Source organism: Cydia fagiglandana, chromosome 19, assembly GCF_963556715.1.
Source record: "Cydia fagiglandana chromosome 19, ilCydFagi1.1, whole genome shotgun sequence".
NCBI classification, from domain to species: Eukaryota; Metazoa; Arthropoda; class Insecta; order Lepidoptera; family Tortricidae; genus Cydia; species Cydia fagiglandana.
Window position 1 is genome coordinate 15,128,730 of NC_085950.1, and position 22,154 is coordinate 15,150,883.

Below are 22,154 nucleotides of genomic sequence, written 5' to 3' on the forward strand. Positions count from 1 at the left end.
ATCACGTTTCTTAGTTCGGTAAACGGTACAAACAAGGAAATTGGAAGAAATGACTTTAAAAATGTTTTTAATACACGTCCAATCATTTCAGTAATTTATAGGTATGTTTAAATGAGGACAAATTTATCTATGTTTCTATTTTAGTATTGAACATATTCGTAAGAAAATATCAGAACTAATAAAAAAATTAAACGTAAGTTTAGGGCTTAAGCATTCGGTGAAGCGTACATTTACCTTAACTCAAATAGGTATTTTCATTTTAATGTCATTGTTATATTACAAATTTGCCACAGAAAATATCTTGCGATGATTTCGAGATTGGCGAAAAGCACGATTATTATATGTTAAAGTGTAATAAATTCGCATTCTCATGTACAATGTAATAAATTCGCATACGCATTCTCTCTGAAACCACTGGTAGCTTAAAAAACGACAATTCACCGGTTAATGTTGAATTTAAACAACCGTCCACTGTACAGTTATAATAACTTTTTGTTTTGTTTCTCCATTATTGCACAAAAAAGTTCACAGACGCGTGTCTCAAGCGGATGGCACTCGCGCTCGCACTGGTCCCAACTGGTCCGAGATATCGTGTCCGTGAGCAGTGTCTATGTGTGCGTTGCTCGAGCGCGCTTTGTATGTAGATTGATTTCTGTACCTATCTCTTTTGTGACTCAAGTGATTATCTTATCTGTGGTCGTGCACGCAAAAGGAAATCACGTGGTGCCAACCCTAATAATTGCTCGGAGCAACGCTAAGCCGAGCGGAGCCGAGTTTGACCGAAGTCAGGAGTTTCGCACCCCTGGGCCCAGTTTTATAAAGTTACAAGTTACAGGTTACAAGAGTACAGGCTACAGGCACCTGTAATGCACTGTGAACGGCTACAGGTGTTTTATAAATACACATAAATAATTACAGTTGTAAAGAACCACGGTCAATCTCGATTACATGTGAAATCTACACGTGTGAAGGACATCACTATTTAAAAAAAAAAGTGTGTCATAGATACTCGGTTCTCTACTAAATTATGTGTTTTTGTTTGCTGTAAAATATTAATTACTGGAAAAATGGCCAGAAATGAAGGAAAAATCGAGTGGTTGAGAGCGGCGTTCCATGCCAAGGATATACTTTTTGGGCCGTTTTCAGATTCAGATTAAGTTAGATTTAATGAAATATTTACGTAATAAGTAAATAACATGTAAATAAGTACTCTTTCACATTCTTACATTAAAATGTATCGTTTCGGTAGCGGCTGTATCGAAAATTATGAATAGTACACTTTACCATAATGTGAATGCCTATACTTAAATAAAGAGACGAATGCTAATAAATCAACGACAAATATCGGCAATAATCCCTTTCCATTTCCTAGTAGATAAAATAAAACAAATCGTCAATAAAATCAATATCAAACATATTGTCACTTTATTTCCTATTTACTATATATTTCAGATACATTAACAAAAACTGATAAGGTCAGTGCATGGAAAAGTATGCATGCCCTGGTACAATCGTTGGCGTTGGTGCTTAACAATAAAGAGTAAAGTTTAAAATCTCTCAGAAAACGAGTCTACAAGTAACTGACTGTTGTGCTGTTACAGGACTCAAGACGTATGTAAGTTTTTGTTACAAGTGTACCAATCTACACTTGTAATTTACAATATTTTTATAAAACGCTTGTTCGATTATGAGTTTAACACTATAAAACTCCCGTATTTTCGTCTATGGTTGAGCTACAGGCACTTGTACCTGTAACCTGTAAAATTGTAACCAGTACTTTTATAAAACGCAAATTGTAAAAAACGGAGCAAGTGTTGCCAGTAAACGCCTGTAAACTTGTAACTTGTAACTTTATAAAACTGGGCCCTGGTATGGCACTGGTGACATTTTCTAAATAACCTTGGTCGGTGCAGTATCGATGGTGTACCAGTCACCTGCAATAGTATGTTACACAAGGAAGACCCCAAACCTTCGAGCAACACGGAAGGGAGGCGGCATTCGCACTATTTCCCCTCTGCCGAGGTACAAGATTAGCGCGTCAATATAATCTACCGCGGGTAATAAAACTAGTTGCACTTGGATTTTTCACTAGACCGAGTCCAGACGCGCGCGTGAACACTGCTGCACAAAAATGCCTGTTTGCTCGGTTTTTTGTTATAAAAAGAGGTCGGGGACGTCAAATTTACAAAAAGAAAGTGTTACATTTCACATGTAATATTTTTTTTTACATATCATACGTTTAATTACATTTAAATACAATTATTATATTTTAGTCTCAAGTAATTGTTGGATTTATCGATTTTGCTCGCTCAGTACAAATTGCGGATCGGTCGAGCGACAAATCCGACTCTCATCTCTCAGAATACAATGACATGCTTCAACGGAAATGTGTTAGTGTGCGTGTTGTGACACTAGTCACTCGTCCGTACACAAAAAGAGATCGAGGTTTGCAAGATTTGTCTTTGACGTGTGTCATTTTGTATGTATTTGTGTCGTCATTACAGAGGGCCTACCGCGAACCACGTTCGACGTGTTGCCTCCCTGTCACACTTACGTATGAATTTACAAGTGCCATAGAGAGGCAACACGTCGAACGTGGTTCGCGGTAGGGCCTCTGATTGGATTTTGTATGTAAGTGTGTGAGAAGTGCCACTGTGTGCACCTTCCCCCCGCGAAAAATGGCAGAAAGATTTGTACGGTGAGATATCGCTTGGGCCCCTCCCTTCTGACGTGTCGGAAGCCGGTGTTGCTCGAAGCCCCAAACATATCTGACACGATCTTATAATGATGTGTCACATAATTTTGCGGCCTTCGAAGAACATATTATTCCAAGTGACTACACAGGTCCAGGCGCAACTCTGTTTCCGTGACAATCAGACAGCGGTACTGATGTTACTTTCAGTCAAGTCAGTATTAAAGAGATGGATTGTTGATGCTTATTAAAACTATAGTTCGTTTTTTTTAGCATTAGAAATAAGGTAAACAATCTTGATGTGTCTTTTAATTGAAAAACACATTTTAAAAATAAATTACGGCAAATATGTAACAATTATGAATCTAATACGATCATTTATATTCTTATGCTTTCATAAGTAATAGTTTTTGATTTTTTTAAAGCGTTTTTCAATTAAAAGACTTGTCAAGATCGCTTACCTTCTTGCAAGTTCTTTCTAATGCTAAAAAAAACGAACTATAGGCGAATTCATCTTGACATCTTTTTCTTTGACAAGGAGAGTGTTGTCAAATACTAAGTGACTCAATAGCCTGGCCGGCATTGTTACAATTTGTTTACATACGTATGTACACGCCTATTTCCCGGTAGACAGAGACCACGGATTTCCACTTGCTACGATCCTAATACTTCTTTCGCTTCCTTCAATTTCATAACATTCCTCATACACGCTCGCCGGTTTAGGATGCTCTTGACCTGGCCTTTCTTCAGGATTTCCCTGATCTGATCAGAGAAAGTCCGTCGAGGTCTACCCCTTCCAACTACCGCTTCTACTTCTCCCTTATTTATACACACTCTTTGTTAGCCTTCTTTCACTTATTATTTCAGTTCAGTTATTATGCCGTGTGACTGATTTATTTTCTTTGACAGGCTGGTTGGACTTCTGGCCCGCTGCTGCCTTCAGCGCGACGTTCGATGGGCGGCTGTGCCTGGCGAGGCCGACTAGTAGTAGCAGGAGGTTCCGACGGCGCGGCCTCCTTACGCCGCGTGGATTGGTTATTGCCGGGCGTCGAGCCTGCAGGTAACATATACGGAGGCCTACTGTCATTAGGTGTCGTTTGTGTAGAGGCCGATTATATAGCAGGAGGGTCCGATGGCGCGGCCTTCTTACGACGCGTGGATTGGTCATTGCCGGGCGTCGAGCCTGCAGGTAACATATACGGAGGCCTACTATCTTTAGGTGTCGTTTGTGTAGAGGCCGACTATATAGCAGGAGGGTCCGATGGCGCGGCCTCCTTACGCCGCGTGGATTGGATACTGCCGGGCGTTGAGCCTGCAGGTAACATCTGGAATACGGAGACCCTTTTGTTTTTTGGAGAGAATATCCTTGAAGATCCACTAGTTTGTTTTGTAATTTTGTCGGATGCGGATTTACAACGGGCAACTTTTATACGTTTACATTCGTATTTACTATCGTTTGAATGTACGGTCATTACGCTAGTTTTCGTCCACTTAAGAGCGCTCTTACAAGAAAAGTCGAAATAATGCAAAATTGATGATACTAGTCGACGAAATTCAGGACTTTGTGCTCATTGTTAGAAACAATGAGTACTTGTTCCAGTAAAAGCGTCTTCTTATCTTTTTAAATATCGTTGTAAATATTAGAAAAAGGACTTATTAAATTAGTTATGAATTTTTTTCTGATGGTCGTTTCCGAAAAACCCCGTGAAGCACTGAATGGCAAGCTCTTATTTGGAAATGTTGAGAAGTTTACTCTGCTAAACCTGGCTATTTTGTATTACTAATACCCTGTACTTTAGGCATATCAAACGATATTTTTCCTACATACCTTTGAGAAAGAGAAAATCAAAGTAAAACGAACTCAATTTTCTCTCCCAAACAAGTGTCAATTTCTACGAAAATCTACTTAATATCGAAGTCATTTTCATACTCAAGCAATCTGCAACGTTTGCTTATACTGTTGGTATACATTAGTGTTTATGAAATTCTACTATAATTTTTTGGCAATTTTTTGAAAACTACTCTATATTACCGATGACGCGCGCTCGCCAGCTCAGTGCCGCGGCAGAGCTTGTACAGGTAGGACGTGTGTCGGTCGGCTCCGCACATTTTCAACGGCGACGACGAGGTTTTTTATCATAGTGTGCGGCGGGCGCCGTGTAAAACGCTATACTGTGTGCGTGTAAACCGCAACGAGAGACTTTGATCCTATAGTATTATAATTTATAATGGTACAGTTTAATAAACTACCGGACAGGATTAAAAATATTTGAAACGACCTGACATTCTATATGTATTTATTTGACTCAAGATAGTACTCATGCAGGGTCTGATGATGGAGCCGGAAGGTGGTCACCGGTACCAATCAACCATGCAACTAAACCACTTTGTGTTTAGGCTCGTTTTATTCGTCTCAACAAGATCTTTGACACAAGATAGTACTCAGGGTCTGATGATGGAGCCGGAAGGTGGTCACCGGTACCAATCAACCATGCAACTAAACCACTTCGTGTTTGGGCACGTTTGATTCGGCTCAACAAGATCTTTGACTTAAGATAGTACTCAGGGTCGGATGATGGAGCCGGAAGGTGGTCACCAGTACCAGTCAACCATGCAACTAAACCACTTCGTGTTTAGGCTCGTTTTATTCGTCTCAACAAGATCTTTGACACAAGATAGTACTCAGGGTCTGATGATGGAGCCGGAAGGTGGTCACCGGTACCAATCAACCATGCAACTAAACTACTTCGTGTTCGGGCTCGTTTGATTCGTCTCAACAAGATCTTTGACACAAGATAGTACTCAGGGTCTGATGATGGAGCTGGAGTGTGGCCACGGGTACCAGTCTACTATGTAACTGAACCACTTCGTGTTTGGGCTCGTTTGATTCGTCGCAACAAGATCTTTGACACAAGATACTACTCAGGGTCTGATGATGGAGCTCGAAGGTGGCGATGGGTACCAGTCTATCACATAGCTGAACCACTTCGTGTTTGGGCTTCGTGTTTGGGCTTCGTGTTTGGTTTATCACCTAGTGTCAAAGATCTTGTTGAGACGAATCAAACGAGCCTAAACACGAAGTGGTTTAGTTGCATGGTTGATTGGTACCGGTGACCACCTTCCGGCTCCATCATCAGACTCTGAGTATCACCTAGTGTCAAAGATCTTGTTGAGACTAGTCAAACGAGCCTAAACATGAAGTGGTTTAGTTGCATGGTTGATTGGTACCGGTAACCAACTTCCAGCTCCATCATCAGACTCTGAGTATCACCTAGTGTCAAAGATCTTGTTGAGATGAATAAAACGAGCCTAAACACGATGTGGTTTAGTTGTATGGTTGATTGGTAATGGTGACCACCTTCCAGCTCCATCATCAGACCCTGAGTACTGTCTTGTGTCATTGTGTCAAAGATCTTGTTGAGACGAATCAAACGAGCCCAAACACGAAATTGTTTAGTTACATGAGAGACTGGTACCCGTGGCCTCCTTCCAGCTCCATCATCAGACCCTGTGTATCTTCAGTGTCAAAGATCTTGTTAAGACGAATCAAACGAGCCCAAACACGAAGTGGTTTAGTTACATGATAGACTGGTACCCGTGGCCACCTTCCAGCTCCATCATCAGACCCTGTGTATCTTCAGTTTCTTGTAACTTGTTTCTTGTAAATAAGCGAGTACCTATAATTTCTTTCGAGTAATATACGTTCATAAGTACGAGTATGGGGCTATTCATAAATTACGTCGTTTCAAATGGGAGGAGGGGGGGGGGGGGTCTGGACATCGGATGATGGTAGCATGACGTAGGAGGAAACAGAGTCATCCGAAGCATGATTTTTGGATGATTTGAGGGATGGGGGGGTCAAAAATAGATGACGTAATTTATGAACAGCCCCTATGTACATTTGCACTGCATTTAGTATTTTCGTACTTACCAAATAACAGTTTTAGGACTTTATAAGTTAAGTACAGTTAGTGTTGTTATGGTTGATTTCAATATGCTTCGCGAAGGATCAAGAATGTTTAATCCATCATTGTAGTGCGAGTGTGGTAAAAGGGATCGGAATACTGAGCTCGCACGGCCTGCCGCAGCGCGTAAAATACCTAAACTCGCTCAACCCCGAAATGTAATAGCACTCTTAATATAATCCTACATTGCCACACAAATTTGGACTTGTTGCAACCCTTAATGTTTAAACAATATATCTATCTACATAAAATGATATTACGCAAGTAGCAAATTAAAAATGAAATATATTATTTGCTCTTCCGTCAAGTGGACGAAAATTAGCTCATTGACCCTATATCTAAGTCGTATTTGCATCCAGGAGGCACTTGGCAGGCGGGCCCGCCGCTGCGGCGCGCGCGCGCCGGGCTGGGCGTGGCGGAGCTGGGCGGCGCGCTGTACGCGGCCGGCGGCTTCTCCGGCCGCGAGTTCCTGGCCTGCGTCGAGTGGCTGCCCCGGCCCGACGCCGACTGGACCATGCTGGCCGACCCGCCCCAAGTATGTGGCCTTCCCCTTACCTAAGGGGTCACTTAGACGATGCGAGAACTCGCATGCGAGTTTCATTACATGACGACCGGTCTGGCCTAGTGGGTAGTGACCCTGCCTGCGAAGCCGATGGTCCCGGGTTCGAATCCCAGTAAGGGCATTTATTTGTGTGATGAACACTAATATTTGTTCCTGAGTCATGGGTGTTATCTATGTATATAAGTATGTATTTATTTGTATAAGTATTTGTGTACAAGCTTTGCTTAGTTTGGGGCTAGGTTGATCTGTGTAAGATGTCTCCAATATTTATTATTATTGCGGTTTTTGATCAGTCGGTTGAACCAATTCAGCGTCCAAACGTACAGCCCCAATGTAACTAACATCGCATGCGAGTTCGCGCGCCGTCTAAATATGCCCTCACCCTTACCTGAAGCCACGGAAACATGGATGCCACTAAATATTACTGCACTGCAGTGCTTTGGTAGTCAACTAGTCCCATGACTTAATTAATTATATTTGGCTTCCATATGTCATGCAGTCGTTATAGTATTTTTCAAACCGGAGCGTACCCTCGGTGATAGATGTCATCTGATGAGATTTGGCGTTTTTAAGTTATAAATTGTATGGAGATGACAACTATCACTGTACCCTTCCTGTTTGAAAAATTCTATAGTCAGAAAAATGTACTAAGATATATTTACGAAGCTACTATTCCACCAGCGTCTAAATGTGGTATTTCTTTGTCCAATGTGCATTGACTCTCACTCTCATTATGCAAAATGTGAGACCAAATACACGTTAAACTAAGATATTGGACCGATGGAATACCATCAAGTGTGTAAAAATAAAAATGCCGAAAATACTGCGCCTGTGAAAAGAATCACGACAAACACGCCTATCCTCCTGTGCCCATCAAAGTACCTTGTAGGATTTTATTTTGATCATGCACTTTTCAGCGTTTATATCGTATATATAATTTTATTTCAATTTTATGGATATTTTCACCACAGGTGGCGCGTACCCTGAGTGAGCCGAACCCGCCTAGCGGGTCCCCGCCGCCCGTGTGCCGCGCGCTCAGCGAGCAGCACCCGCCGAGCGGGGCCGAGCAGCACCCGCCGAGCGGGGCCGAGCAGCACCCGCAGAGCGGGGCCGACCGGCCAGAGGAAAACGGACAGGTAAATACAGCTCACGTAATGCAGAGGATAGATAAAGGGTTAGATTTAATTTAAATAATCATGGCGTCTAAACTACAGATTGACGATGACTCACTCGCTCGTCTTTTTTTTTTCAGAACGAAGCGACCGCGCATAACTAGCCATCGTGTCGTCCTTCTCACTGCAGTAACGAGTGACGAAGACAAAAACACGCTTCAGCATCAAGCAATGAGTATTATTAGGACCCCCTTCATACCATAGACAACTGAGTTATTGTTTGATGCGAAGATTTCGTGGATGTTTTTTGACAGCTGAACTAAAGTCGTCAAAGTCGCATTTATTGCATTAAATTCGCTGCCATCTTGTTCCGGTTTTTAACAACGGCCACGTAATCATTGATTATGTGGACGGTAACTCAGTTGTCTGCGATAGCCTTCAAGTATCTTTATTTTCGCATAATTTTTAAAATGATACATCACTGCTGTATTTCACAAGCAACTTTTCTAATAGACATGGATTCGTTCAAAATCCAATAATTGCCATACACGGTTACTATAGATGATACTACAGATATACACAGCTAAATAATATATAGCACAGTGTCAGTGCAATCTTGTGAATTTATCATTATAATGGTTCAAATCTTGACTTTCCATGTCTAATATACCAGTTGGCCAATGAAACATGTGTTATATTTTCTGGAATATTTTAGACTGGTAAATAATTATGCGAAAGGATGATACTATGCAATGAGGGGCACCCGTATTATTAATGTTTTAGAATAATTTATTGTGATCGCGACTTAGTGAAATTGAACTCTACCTCAAAATTATTCGCGAGACGAAGCCTTTATGGGCGATTCCCAAAATAAGTGTACATAAATATCCAGAATTTAATTTTCTGTGATTTTTCTTCTCGTGATTTTAATATGAAATACAAGTATCCATTCCATATCGACACGTTTTATATGCATTTTTTGCCGATATTTTATATACGCAATCTGGTACCAATAATAAACAGACGAGTAAGAAAAACCTCAAAATTAACTCAGAAATATACACTTTTTTCGGGAAATGCCCTCACGCGTTTGCAAATTCGTTAGAAATTAGTGTGCGCGTAGCTATATATTACCTACGTATATTATATACACGCGTTAGACGCTATGTATCGTGTAAATCCGGTCTCATGTACATGGCTTCGCTATGTTTACAATTTTTTAAATGTACCGGTTTTCACTGTCGTATTTGTCGCATAAGAATTTGCGTGCTAGTACCTCTGGGTGTTGTACACGTTTTTAGTACTATTTTAAACGTCCTATTATAGATAAAATTCGTTTTAAAAGACCAATGAATTATATTTATTTTAATTGCAAAGTATATATAGGGATCACGTCTTCACAAAATGTATTGTATATGGAATTGTCGATTGATCATCTTTATAGAATAGCCACTAGGGGCCTATCACATAAAAACATAATGTAAGTAAAATTATGTGTTGAAGCATATCAAAAACAAAAAACAAAACAACGGGTTGAACTCCGGGAGTGCCGGCAGAAGTGAAAACTCAATGACATTGTAACAGTTTTTCGATCAGGTCACGTGTCCGTCTTACGTCTTACGAATCTTACGGTCACGTGACCTGTCGCGAGTTAAACATTTTTTCCCCATCACAAAAAGTGCACAGCGCCGCTAAAGAAGTTTTCACTTCAAAAATTGTGTCTCTTTGTCTGTCAATATTATTTGGCGCTTACTGTCTGATTTGAAATCCCTTCTGTCAAAAGAGAAATCATGTTAGCATATTGTATTGAATAAAATTCATATACATCGACACAAAGGGCATAAGACCGCCCCGATATGTGTTTATAGCGACTTGCACATGGGCAGGTGCATGCATTTATATATCGAGTAACGTAAAGATGCGTCCAGATCTGGTGAAAGTTCGCGAATCATTCGCGCACCGCACGCGCGCTATACCTCGAACTATAACGCACTCTACCGCCTTGACAATAGAGGCGTGTTCAAATATTTGTGAGCACCTTGGCCGCTCCGATATATCTGATAACGACTAAGATCTGGACGGATCGGTCAAGGCACCTCGTGGCTAGCCTAGTAGCACTCTGTGTTAGTACTGTGGAATGAAGTGTTTATATGATAGAGCAAAAAGTTAATTGTATTAGAGACTAAAGTCTAAAAAAGTGCTTTCTAGTTTGACAGCTGATGATGGCGTACCTATGAGAGTACACGTTTTCTCTCGCTAATAATGTATAATGAATTTTGGTATGTGTATAGTTAATTTTGTTGGAATGGCCAGGCGTGGCTCACTCCGCGATTTCGTCGCTTTGCTACAAGTAGCTAAAAGTACATCCGTTCGACCCCAATTTTGGGGTTTGCCATAAGCCGCGCGTGGCGCTGTCGCCACCTAGCGGCCATATCTGTGCTGATCGTGACAGACGCGTTTTGTTAGAGAGTGAGTCTTCTGTACTTAGTACTATTATTTATTCTGTGGAATGGCTTTGACTTTGGTAAAGGTCCTAGAGAGTGCCATTTCGCTAACATAATTATAACTGAATTGTCAAAAGTCAACTTCAATGTTACCGCTTAATGTCCGCACAGCTTCATTAGCTGTTAAATTGGAAGCACGAATTTATATTTAGACTACACATCCACTACACGCCATCAGATATATAACAGCGGCCAAGCTCATAATATCTGAACACGCCTCTACATATTGTCAAGGTGCATGTTCAGATATTTTTGAGCACCTCGGCCGCTCCGATATATCTGATGGCGGCTGTCCAATCAATGAATCTTTAATAGAGGTATGGCATGCGTCAAAAGACATTAATTAAGTTAATTTCCAGTTTATTGTATATTATAAGAGGCGGGTGGTGGGACGGAGCTCCACGGAGCGGCATTTTTTTCTGTTTAACTGAATAAACTGCATTTAACAGCATTACTAAACTTTTGTTTTATTTACTAAACTTATTGACATTTCTCACGCCAAGTAGGTGCTGCCCTCTACAGCTCACTTACATTTTCTTGTGCATTGTAGGTTTTGCCATCTTGTGTCCGACATTGGAAGCTTAAAGTAGCCATGTACCTATACTTCGCGCCTAATATGATGAATAAAGTCTAAGGAAAAAACGTGCCTCGGAAATCAAGAAAACTTCATTCTCGGATAGATGCCGCACACACCTTTAGCCTATACTCGGCTAGATGGCGCGACGACACCGTTTCATATTTAACAATTTTAACACATACATATGAGTGAATGAACATGGATCAAAATGATATAAAAATAATAAAATCATTTATCCATATATATACATGTTTTTGATAATTTTATACGTTTTCATTTTGAGTTTTAGTCGTGTGTCGATAGATGGCAGTAAATTTACTGTGACTACAAAATTCACCATGACAGGACCCCTCTATACTATCAGAGCGGCTACCGCGAAAACCGAAATTCGCAAATTGCGGGGATCTTTCTCTTTTACTCCAACGAAGGCGTAATAAGAGTGACAGAGAAAAATCCCCGCAATTTGCGAACTTCGATTTTCGCGGTTATAGCCCAGATACTATCTATTCTTTTTGGCGCCTATAAACCGGGGGTTCCTGTGCTGCCCCCTACAGTTTCATACACGCTCCCTACACTGAATAAAGTTTGATGTAGTTTTCTTGATGCTCTGCATCAATGTTTAAATACAATAACAGCCAATAGTTATATACTAAGTACAGTGTGTGTTGGTACTTTCGCGAAGGTACTACCAGAGTATTAAGAAGTAATAATAACATTGGAATTTTCAGAAAAAAATAATTTTATACTTTCAAAGAATCGATCTAGGCATGGCAGCTATGGGTGACGGCAAGTGCAAGAATCCAGGGGCCTCCAAAATTGTATAGGGTGCTTCAAAGGCATAGATCGGATTATGTGAATTTGGCTCTTAGGCCGAAGTTAACGGAGTGAAGTGATAAGATGAGAGGCCCAATAAATATCTATTTTATTGTTTTTATTTGTTGTTAAAGCGCAAAATTTCAACCGTCTATCACGGTTCTCATAAGATACAGCCTGGTGACAGACAGACGGACAGAGAAGTCTTAATAATAGGGTCTCGTTTTTACCCTTTTTGTACGGAACCCTAAAAAACACCGTGTATTACGAAGAGTCACGTTTGCCAACTCATAATTTCGTATCAAGAAACTGATTAATGATGTGTAAAGGTGCTCAATTTCCTGCCGGTCACGTCAACGCAACGGTTTCAACGTCAAACAGGGCTTTGACCCTTTGCCAGCGATCGACATGCCACTTGTTACCTTGATTAAACAGATATAATACCACAAATATGAATAAAAATGCGAAAGCAAACTTATTTGAATGAACATTGATGTTGGCGATAATTTCATTACCCTGCAACTATTGAAATTTCAGTCAACTTTGATAATCACTATTTTATACCACGTTTAATTGAGAAAAGGTGTACCTATTCACACGAAAGAATTTCTCGGTCAACTAGAAAGCTAGATTATAACCCTGATGTTCACTAGCGACCTTGCTTGGGTTCTAATAAATTGCGGTTAAAACCTTCTCCTAACGCGACTTGCTATAAACAGAGTTAGGGATAAATTGAGTTGGGGTAACGTTAACTCGATAGCAGACCAGCCAAGCCATGGAGGAAAACAAGGTTAGTATCTGTGGTAGTAAATTTTCTTAGACGTTTTTATAGTGTCTGTTAGCGATGTTTTACTGTTTAGGAATAGATTAAGGATTTAAAGATTAAAGGAAAGTCTTACCTGCAATGGAAATGTCTCCCGTTTATTTTCTCGAGAAACTGCCGGCCTAGCCAAGGTTACAATCGCTATCGCTTCGACAACGAAAACCATTATGTCTCTCTATCACACTTCCGTATTAGTGCGACAGTGACAGTTGCGTTTCGATCGCTACGGAGCGTAAGCGATCGGCATCTTGGCTACGCGGCCTAGCACTCCTGCATAGAAATTTGTATGTACAGTCAACTGTAAAAAATATAATTATGGATGTAGACAACTTACTCAAAAATATGTCCCTTCCTAATTCACTGACATAAAGTGTTAAGTATGGGACATATTTTTGAGATGATTTGTGCACCCATATTTTTACAGTTAACTGTACCTAGGGGTGCTGAGCTAATTTTGCTGACTGTACGTGTAATCATCGAGACAGTTTAATGAGCTGATCCACTTGAGAGCATCACTTCATTAAATCACTTGCTAATGGGATGCGTAATGATAGGTTTAAAACAATTGAACGGTTTCTTTTCTTCACTTGAATAAATGACTAGTTACCTCATTAGTTTGGATCACTTGTAGTATTAATTGCAAATAAACGTTTTAAAATAGGTACTTACTAATAATTAATATAGGTACTTATTCGTCTAAACTAAAATATGGATTATTTGTGAAATCAACTCCATCATTAAATGAACGGACCTAAATTGGGTAGTTGATTTTATTATGTTTGGCTAACTTATCGTCGGTAAGTCAAATGGTTCCAGAAGTTTAAATACTATGATGGAAAATTTAAATTTTATAATTAGTCTGAATTAGCCTCTATGTAAGTCAAGTTAATGTTTCCTAGAAACAAGCTGTCTCACTTCCAAGGCTATTTATTAACTAGGGTTAGGTACCTAGTAACGGATATTAATTCTAAGTAAGCTGAAGCCACGCGTGGCCCTTGTTAGTGAAGTCTAGGCCGAGCATGACACAAGGGTTTATTTCATTACTTATAAGGTCACATTCTTGTGAAGAGTTATGTTGGAGATAATTGATTTATATCATTCTTTGCTATAGCTACTATGAAATTTGGGCAAAGGGTACAAAATGGGATAAAATCAAACGTTGTGATACAAAATTAGCGTTCCATTTATGTAGGGAAAGAGCTGTCTTGGAGGTCCGGGTTGCGATACAAACCAGAAAAGAACCGTGGCCTGTTCTAATATTTGTAAAATAATTTTGCCAAGCTATAAGGATTTAAGGTATAAAATATAAAAGTTGCAATTAATAAAGTCAATGTTTCTACAGCTCATCTTTCACTTTATCCGCCTCACTAAAGTGCACGGCGTGTCTGACCCCGTGCGCCAGCACTACCAAACTCAGCGCCATCGGGTGCCAACTGCACGGGTCCTTCAGTACAATCTGCGACAGTGCTAGGATGCTCTTCGCTCTTTCCGGCTCCTTTTCTAGCAGGTATCTGAAAAAAAAATCATTTTTTCTAACTTTAAAAACAGTGCCCAAATTAGAGGCTAGTACAAATAAGTTTCTCGATTTTCGGAACGAAGTGCTCCGCCAGAGAACCAAGGTGACCGACATAGCTTTGAAACTAATAACGTTGAACTGGCAATGGGCTTGCCACATAAGCGTGTTCTGGAGTGGAGACCGCGTCTGGGCAAACGTATCGTAGGATGTCCTCTGGTCAGATGGCGGGATGACTTGCACAGGAGGGCCGGCAGCGACTGGATACATAAAGCGGCAGACCGAGCTCTGTGGCGTACCTCTGGCGTGGCTCATGAATTATCATGTAAGTAGTTACTTTTCAGTACAGAATTATATAATTCCTTACCTAGTGCGATTGGCTTCGTAGTTGAAGTTCTCAGCGATGCAGCCTCGCTCGTCGATCCACGAGACGACTTTCCGGAACCAGTGACGACGGAAAAACTCCTGGTAACCCAGCATGCCACACAGGACGACTGAAGCAAATTTTTAATAACACCTTAACAAATGAGCAACAAGCATAAGAAGAGTTGGCGAGAGTCGAAACGAGGATCAGAGATGTAGGGACATGGCAGTGACTAGTGCTACAACTATTTATTTGAAATTAAACTTTCGTGAGACTTTAGATCGCAACGGTTTAGTTAATCGCTATTGGCGACCTGTTTCGAGCCCGTCGGGGGTTTTTCCTCAGGGTCAAGTGTCAGCGCGCGCGCATTGAGCGGTGAAGCGGGCGGCGCGCGCAGTGCACGGAGTGCAGCCGCCGCCAGCACTCGAGCCTGAGGAAGGACCCCCAACGGGCCCCAAACAGGTCGCCAATAGCGACTAAAAATACAAGTGAGTATATATAACTGATGTGCTCTAAATATTTACTTACCGCCACTATACCTAATCAGTTTGACATATTATACCTACTCACAAATAAAACCACTTATTTGAACTTACATAGGAAGTTTGAACAAATTCTGATACATTGGTTATAGAGTAACACGAATTAATTATTTTGGCTGACGTTACTAACACGATTGGGGTACTTAACTGAGTTTAGTATAAGCAGAATTATGAAGTATCGAATAAAAATATATGGCGTGAAAAAAGCTAGGTGACCTAGAAAGCTTTTATTTCATAGAGCTTTTTATGCCCTGAATAACATAACTCTGTGGAGAAACTAAAATAAAAATATTCTAGCACATTACGCTATGAGTAGGTAGATACTAAAAGAGTCGGGAGTTATAAAAAAGGTTATCAAATGAAACTGTTAACGACGTGATTTTCAATTCTCTTAATAATTTTAGAATTTTATAATTTTGAATTTTAATTTTTTTTTAATAATACCCGTTCTTATAGAGTACGTCAGAAGCCAGCGACCCCTAGGTAGGTTCTTCTCTGTTCGTAGCCGAAAAATAGCCTACGAACAAACAGCTACGTGAGCGTAGCTCGTAGTGCGTAGCTCGCACTGGCAGTGAATATGCTAACATGAGACAATCTTAGAGTCAACCCAAACTAGCATCTCCCAAGCGTCGGGCTGTAGTCAACTTTATGGCTCTTGCTCGCTTTCCATAGCACTGACTAGAAGCCAACGCTCAGGAAACGCTAGTGTGAGCCCTTACTGTGCTCCATAAAGATGTCCCTGTTGAAGTACCCGCGGCGCGCGAGGTACACCGCCTCGCGGTACATGCCGGCACATAACGCCTCCATCAGCTGTTCGTCGTCGTCAGGGTTTTGGATGTAACAGCGGCGGGTGTGGCGAGGCATCATAACATTCAACATTCTGTTAACATGAGAAAATCTTTATTTTACAGACTTACGTTTTTCGAAAAATATCAAAAGGGGCATACCTATAACTTCCCATACATCAAATTGTGTAAACATACTTTCATCATCATCATCATCATCTCAGCCATAAGACGTCCACTGCTGAACATAGGCCTCCCCCTTTTTTGGGGGGTGAATGCCATAATCGCCACGCTTGGCAGGCGGATTGGATATCTATAGAGAAAATGAGGACGTTTGTATGGTGATCTGGTTGTCCCGTTTCCTCTTAAGACTAACCTGTGACTGAGACTGTAGGAGAAGGAAGGCGCGCGCGCATACAGGATCTGCGGGCAAAACTGGTCGTAAACGCACGGCCTTAAGGTCTGCGTGTCTTCCAACGGCGTGGGGTTGTAGATTATTTCACCCATGCAGTAATCTGGAGAAATACATAGTTTACGAAAACTGGCGTCAGATGTATTTGCATCATCTACACTTGTATTTTTCAGCAAACAGCACTAGATTGTTTTTAAATTAGCCTATTAGTGTGTTCCACTGCTGGCATAGAATATTTGTCCAGAAATATTAATATTAATTAAATGGTTACTTGTTGGTTGCCTTAAGAGTGCCGATTCAAGAGCATGTATCTGAATAGTCATGTGAATTGCATGGTTCTGTCAATAGTCAAGGGTAGTTTAAATATGCTTTAACATTACCTGAATCATCAATATTAATAGTGTATTCCTGAGACTCTATAACCTCCTCAGTATACTTTAAATAGGTCTCTTTCGGAAATTTAACTTTATCCATATCTTGTTCAAATTCGTTGAGGGACACATCGCTCAGAATCCATTTTTTTAAAAGGTTTCCTTTAAATTCACCAATGGCTTCTGTTTGGAGATCATCTTCTATAAGAAGATGACTAGCTGAAAAAGAGTCACATTTATAACCTCAACATTTAAATTAAATTTAAAAACTTAACTCTTATGGGTCGCAAAGTGTGCCAATGTCACACCTCAGGTAGAGCTTATTTAGATGGGGTCAACCGCTGTATTTGGGTCAATTTCACCAAACGAACATTTTTGTCTAATTTCCATGGAATTTTGAAATACCAACATTACACAAAAAAAAATATGCTGAGAATTTGATAAAAAATATAATAAATATTAATTTTCTTATGGGATAAAAATATTCATAAAACTACAAAAGTTATTTAAATTTAAAATTTTGGTCAGGGCACGGGAATTAGTGTGTCCATGGAAATTAGATTTTACTAGGACGGAAATTAGAACACGGCACGGGAATTGTTTTCTTAACTTATTTTGGTACTTAAAACTATTATTTATGTATATTTTAATCTACAATAATATACTGCAACCATACTGAAGTGGCATCGGACATATTTACCTTCTTTAATTTTAGTTTCGAACGACAAATCTACGAAAGTATGTTACACTAAAAACTACGTATTTGACTAATCCTTTCCTTTATTTTAATGGCAACTAATCTCTCTTTCTTAGTAAAATGTACATATTTCAAAACAATACTTTGAGTAGTTTCGTAAACTTGTCCGTCTTTACATACAAAACTATTCATTAAAAAGTGTCATTATGTATCTGCATGTAGATAGGTACAAGGTGTATGATCTGGTATATGATCGTATAGGAAATGATACTAAGAAATAAATAGGGGCACAGTGAGAAGAAGTTATTGTGTAAGTTAATCTGAAGAAATCGAATATGCTGCCTTCATAAATTAATAACCCAAAAAATTGTTTGAACACATATGAGGTAAGGTGGGGTAAGACTATCACCGGGGTAAGACTATCACTTGTATGGAATCCTCATACTGTTAGTCTTGCCCCGATCAAAATAAACTAAGTTAGTCTTACCCCGCCTTACTTTACACATAGGTATACGGGGTGTCCCTGCCCTGCGGGAAAATCTTCAAAGTGTAGGTTGGTTAAGTAATTTCTCAAAAATATCATAATCATCCTAAAAAAAACTTGCTTACAAAATACCCCCTGGCACTGACTAAAATAACCGACTTGGTTTCACATTACATCCCAAAACTTTTTTGTAGTAAGTAGAGTAGAAGAACTGCGTTGCGAGATTTGCATCTTTTTACATGAATTGAAATGATCCCATCTCTTTTTGTAGGCTGTCCTTCTTTTCGGGTAAACATACCCATACCATACTGATACTATGTACATACATATCATAATACATCTTTATTCATACTCACATCGTCCATCGTAGTGTACCCTTACTTTCCCTACTAATTGTAAGAACTAAAAGGTAACGTTGTTATCGCATATATTACTATAGGATTACAAACTTAATTATGCAGTTATCTTTAGAACGTGACTAATATTGCAATATTATTAGATTTTTATTGGATTAAAAAGCTAAAACCTAATTACGTTTCAAATTTGGAACTTGTGGGTATGCTATAAGTACCTTAAAATAATATTGATTGTGCCAGTGACAAAACTAAGGGATTTTAAAGTGTATTAATTCTTAGACTACATGCTCAAATTAAATGTTATTTAGATAGAATGTTATTGAGATTTGATGGTACGGCCGTGCCACTTTGTTTTGCTCGACTTGGCGGCGGCACTGCCGTGCCCCCAGATCCTTTGTCCTTCTTCAGGCCTCAAACTAACTCCATGCCAAATATGTATTATCAAGATGATATTGTTTCAGCGGCTTAAGCGTGACGAGATAACAGACAGACAGACAGAGATACTTTCGCATTTATAATATAGTAAGAATAGGATATATTTAATTTTTCTTGTACCTATTAGAAAAGCTAATTTATAACAACTAATCTATTAAACGAGCAATTCTTGTACATATTTCGGGGATCGGGAAATTTGATCATGTATGGGCGTTTTCTGGGATGAAAAATCGATCTAGCTAGGTGTCTCTGGGAAAACGCGCATTTTCGAGTTTTTAGCTAGGTATATGTTTTCCGAGCAAAGCTCGGTCTCCCAGATTAAAAAACTTTATACGGCTTACGCTGTCAGCTGTCAAATTTACAAAATAAAACCATTGTAAATTTGATTTATTTTGTTTCATGTAACCTTAGGTACGGGTATTATAATATGTAATAATTCCAAAAATAGTTTTATGTTTATATAATATTTTAATATTATAATATGATAAATGAATAAGGTAAGGTGGCGCAAGACTAACAGTACGAGGATTCCATACAAGTGATAGTCTTACCCCAGTGTCGTCTTACCCCACCTTACCTTACGGATTAAAATTGCCCGGGTTATTCGGGTCCACCCTGTAAGTATGTAATAGTACTTATACTAAAAAACCGTTCATAGAATTTTGTGCATTCTCTGAGATTTCCTTAAATGTAAGATAGAAAGATATACGTCATATTATTATTACATATAGTATATATTCAATGCCAATATATATATATATGTAATAATAATATGACGTAAACATTGCCAATTAACTTACAGTGCCCCCAATTAAAATTTTGTTGACAATAAATGTAATACTTTCTAATTCCCGTGCCACTTAATCAGCTGTTTTAGGTAAATATTCTATGGGAATTGGGCACGGAAATTAGAATTCGTAATAAAAAAATTCGCCAAAAATTTAAATCGTGTTTCACCAAACTGTTATGTTATCGCTTACATAAAGATACATAAAGAGCTCCTAAATATGACAATTGTTTTTGAAAAGCTATGTGGGAAATAAAATTTATAAGGGGCATCGAAATTAGAAAAAAATTGTCGCCCACCCGGATTCCGAAATACTTATGCGATTTGCTCGAACACGCCGCGGCTTGACGTACATCCGCTTGCTTTGATAATCAGCCGAATACTGCCAGTACAGGTGAGGCGGGACACGAGGCGGTTCAGATACAGACGTCGGATGTGAGAGCCCTTTGAGTTTTGCCGACGAAATTTTACTCGCGCGCTCGGACAAAATTTAAACTTCGATCACGAGTTATTTACCACAATGAAGTTAATAGTGTATGTGCTCAGTGATTGTAAATATCATCTAGTTTAAGTATTTGACACTAAATTAGTGATACTAATGTAGAATTTTTCGTAGGATTTTTCATTATGCTCAAAAGTAGATTTCGGACAGGGCACGGGAGTAGTAATTTGAGCCTTTAGGTATTTTTAAGTGTACTCTAAAAACCAATTAATCAGTGAATTCATATGGAACCCGGTGTGAAAGTGTGGTTTCTTTATGTAAAAAAAAAATAGTAAGTATTATTTGATGCTAACCCGCGATTTTCATCACGGACAGAAAAAAAATCGTGTTCAGAAATTGACCCATTTGATAGTTGAATTGTCGTTCTTGTACTCACTCTCTGGTAGGTATTTTACCTAGTAGGTACTTATAATCTAACACAAGGTGCTCCACTCTCGAATGGAGCAAATCATCTAGTGCGAAAGCGTCCTTCAACAGAATTGTGACCACTGACAAGATCAGTGCAGGACCATACTTTGTACCTAACCCTCAATGATGAGCCTCAGTGTTGTACCAGTGGAGTTTTGGCGTTACCGCATATAGTCTTAAATGCTCAAAGAATTTTAAGAATAACAATATACCGTATCGAAAAATATAACGCAAATGAAAAAAAAATGTATGGGAGATACGGTAATACAACTGCTGCCGTATACCGTGTTTTTCATCTGAATGCACGAAATTGTTGTATTTTATGACAGTTACTGTAACAGGAACAAGACGGGGAGGCCTATCTATCATTAGATTTCTTTGACTCTTACCCCTTTTCAGTATATGCCCCCAGTCCAGAGGCTTAATTTTGTTGGTAAAATAGTGTGACATAATATTATCCGCTTGCAATATTACACTCTTTATTAACTTCTCTTGGTCCTCCTGGATTTTGTTCTTGTTGTCGATCATAGTTCTCCTGAGAATAGCTAAAAAGGTTATCGTTATTACCAGCAATTTTCTTAGTTGAAGCTTTTCAAGTTCGTATTATAAGTAGGTACCTACGTAATGTCATTTCCAGAATATAACGAAAACCATTACAGAGATTGCTCAAGATATATCGGTATCTTTATGTATTAACTCGAAAAATCTTATCTTTTGCACTAATCGTTTGAACATGCTTACCTTTCATATAGAACAGTCCCAAAGCCCTATTGATATCTGTTTTGTTCGCGAACCTCGCGAAATATCCGAGCATCTTATCTAGACTTCGCAAATAATAATTCGCGTCCGCACTATCAGGGACCACATCTTCCGGGTTTAGATATTTCTCTGGAAAACTTTCACCTTTGTAGCCTTTACATGAAATGTATTGAAACATTAATAAGAATATAATTGAATAGTTTATAATCATGGTGGCTATTATCACTATAAGGCGAATACTACTGAGCCTTTGGATTGTGAAAGTGTGAAAAATCAATTTCAAATGGACATGTTTTCATTAAGTGGTTTCATGCTCAGTGTTTGAGTATTTTTCAATGAAGCGAGAGGATGTAAATGTATAAATCATTAAGAAAGACATCAAAAGACATTACGGCTGGTATATTTTATACGTTTGAACATATTTTTGAGCTTATTTTCGTTGTGTTCGTTTCGTATTCAACAAGGAATATAGTATCGTCATGTTCATTCTACTTAATTGATTCTTAATAGGTAACGTTCAAATTTACGGCCTTTATATACATAGTCTTAAAAAAATGTACATACATATATGAAAGAAAGTGAAAATAATTCTGTTGCCTCAATCCAGTAGTGTGGTATGTTGTTTAGTGGGCGATTGAAGAAATTGAAGGATCTAATTGATTTATTTGCACTATAATACCTTATCAAAACA

At 39.2% G+C, this 22,154-nt stretch overlaps 2 protein-coding genes and 1 long non-coding RNA gene across 3 annotated transcripts in view; 2 read left to right on the forward strand and 1 right to left on the reverse strand.

The window, feature by feature from the left end:
* LOC134674233 (ring canal kelch protein-like) overlaps window positions 1-8,304 on the forward strand; it is a gene marked incomplete at its 3' end in the record, with an annotated part of 31,689 nt that extends 23,385 nt beyond the window's left edge. Inside the window, exons 10-12 of the mRNA XM_063532293.1 lie at window positions 3,602-3,752; window positions 7,017-7,192; window positions 8,191-8,304. Of these exons, the coding sequence (XP_063388363.1) occupies window positions 3,602-3,752; window positions 7,017-7,192; window positions 8,191-8,304 (441 nt within the window). The remainder of the gene's footprint in view (window positions 1-3,601; window positions 3,753-7,016; window positions 7,193-8,190) is intronic.
* A 1-nt stretch (window position 8,305) lies between these two features.
* Window positions 8,306-11,294, forward strand: LOC134674081 (uncharacterized). Its single transcript, XR_010099555.1, has 2 exons — window positions 8,306-8,355; window positions 8,472-11,294. It is a non-coding gene; the product is annotated as an uncharacterized LOC134674081 (long non-coding RNA).
* Window positions 11,295-14,379: 3,085 nt separating this feature from the next.
* Window positions 14,380-21,727, reverse strand: LOC134674075 (uncharacterized). The gene is made up of 7 exons (XM_063532128.1): window positions 21,446-21,727; window positions 21,094-21,249; window positions 17,045-17,254; window positions 16,629-16,767; window positions 16,187-16,347; window positions 14,929-15,055; window positions 14,380-14,559 (listed from the first exon to the last, which is right to left on the reverse strand). Exons 1-7 carry the CDS (start codon window positions 21,672-21,674, stop codon window positions 14,385-14,387), a joined length of 1,197 nt encoding a protein of 398 aa, XP_063388198.1. The 5' UTR covers window positions 21,675-21,727; the 3' UTR covers window positions 14,380-14,384.
* Between the last annotated feature and the right edge of the window lie 427 nt (window positions 21,728-22,154).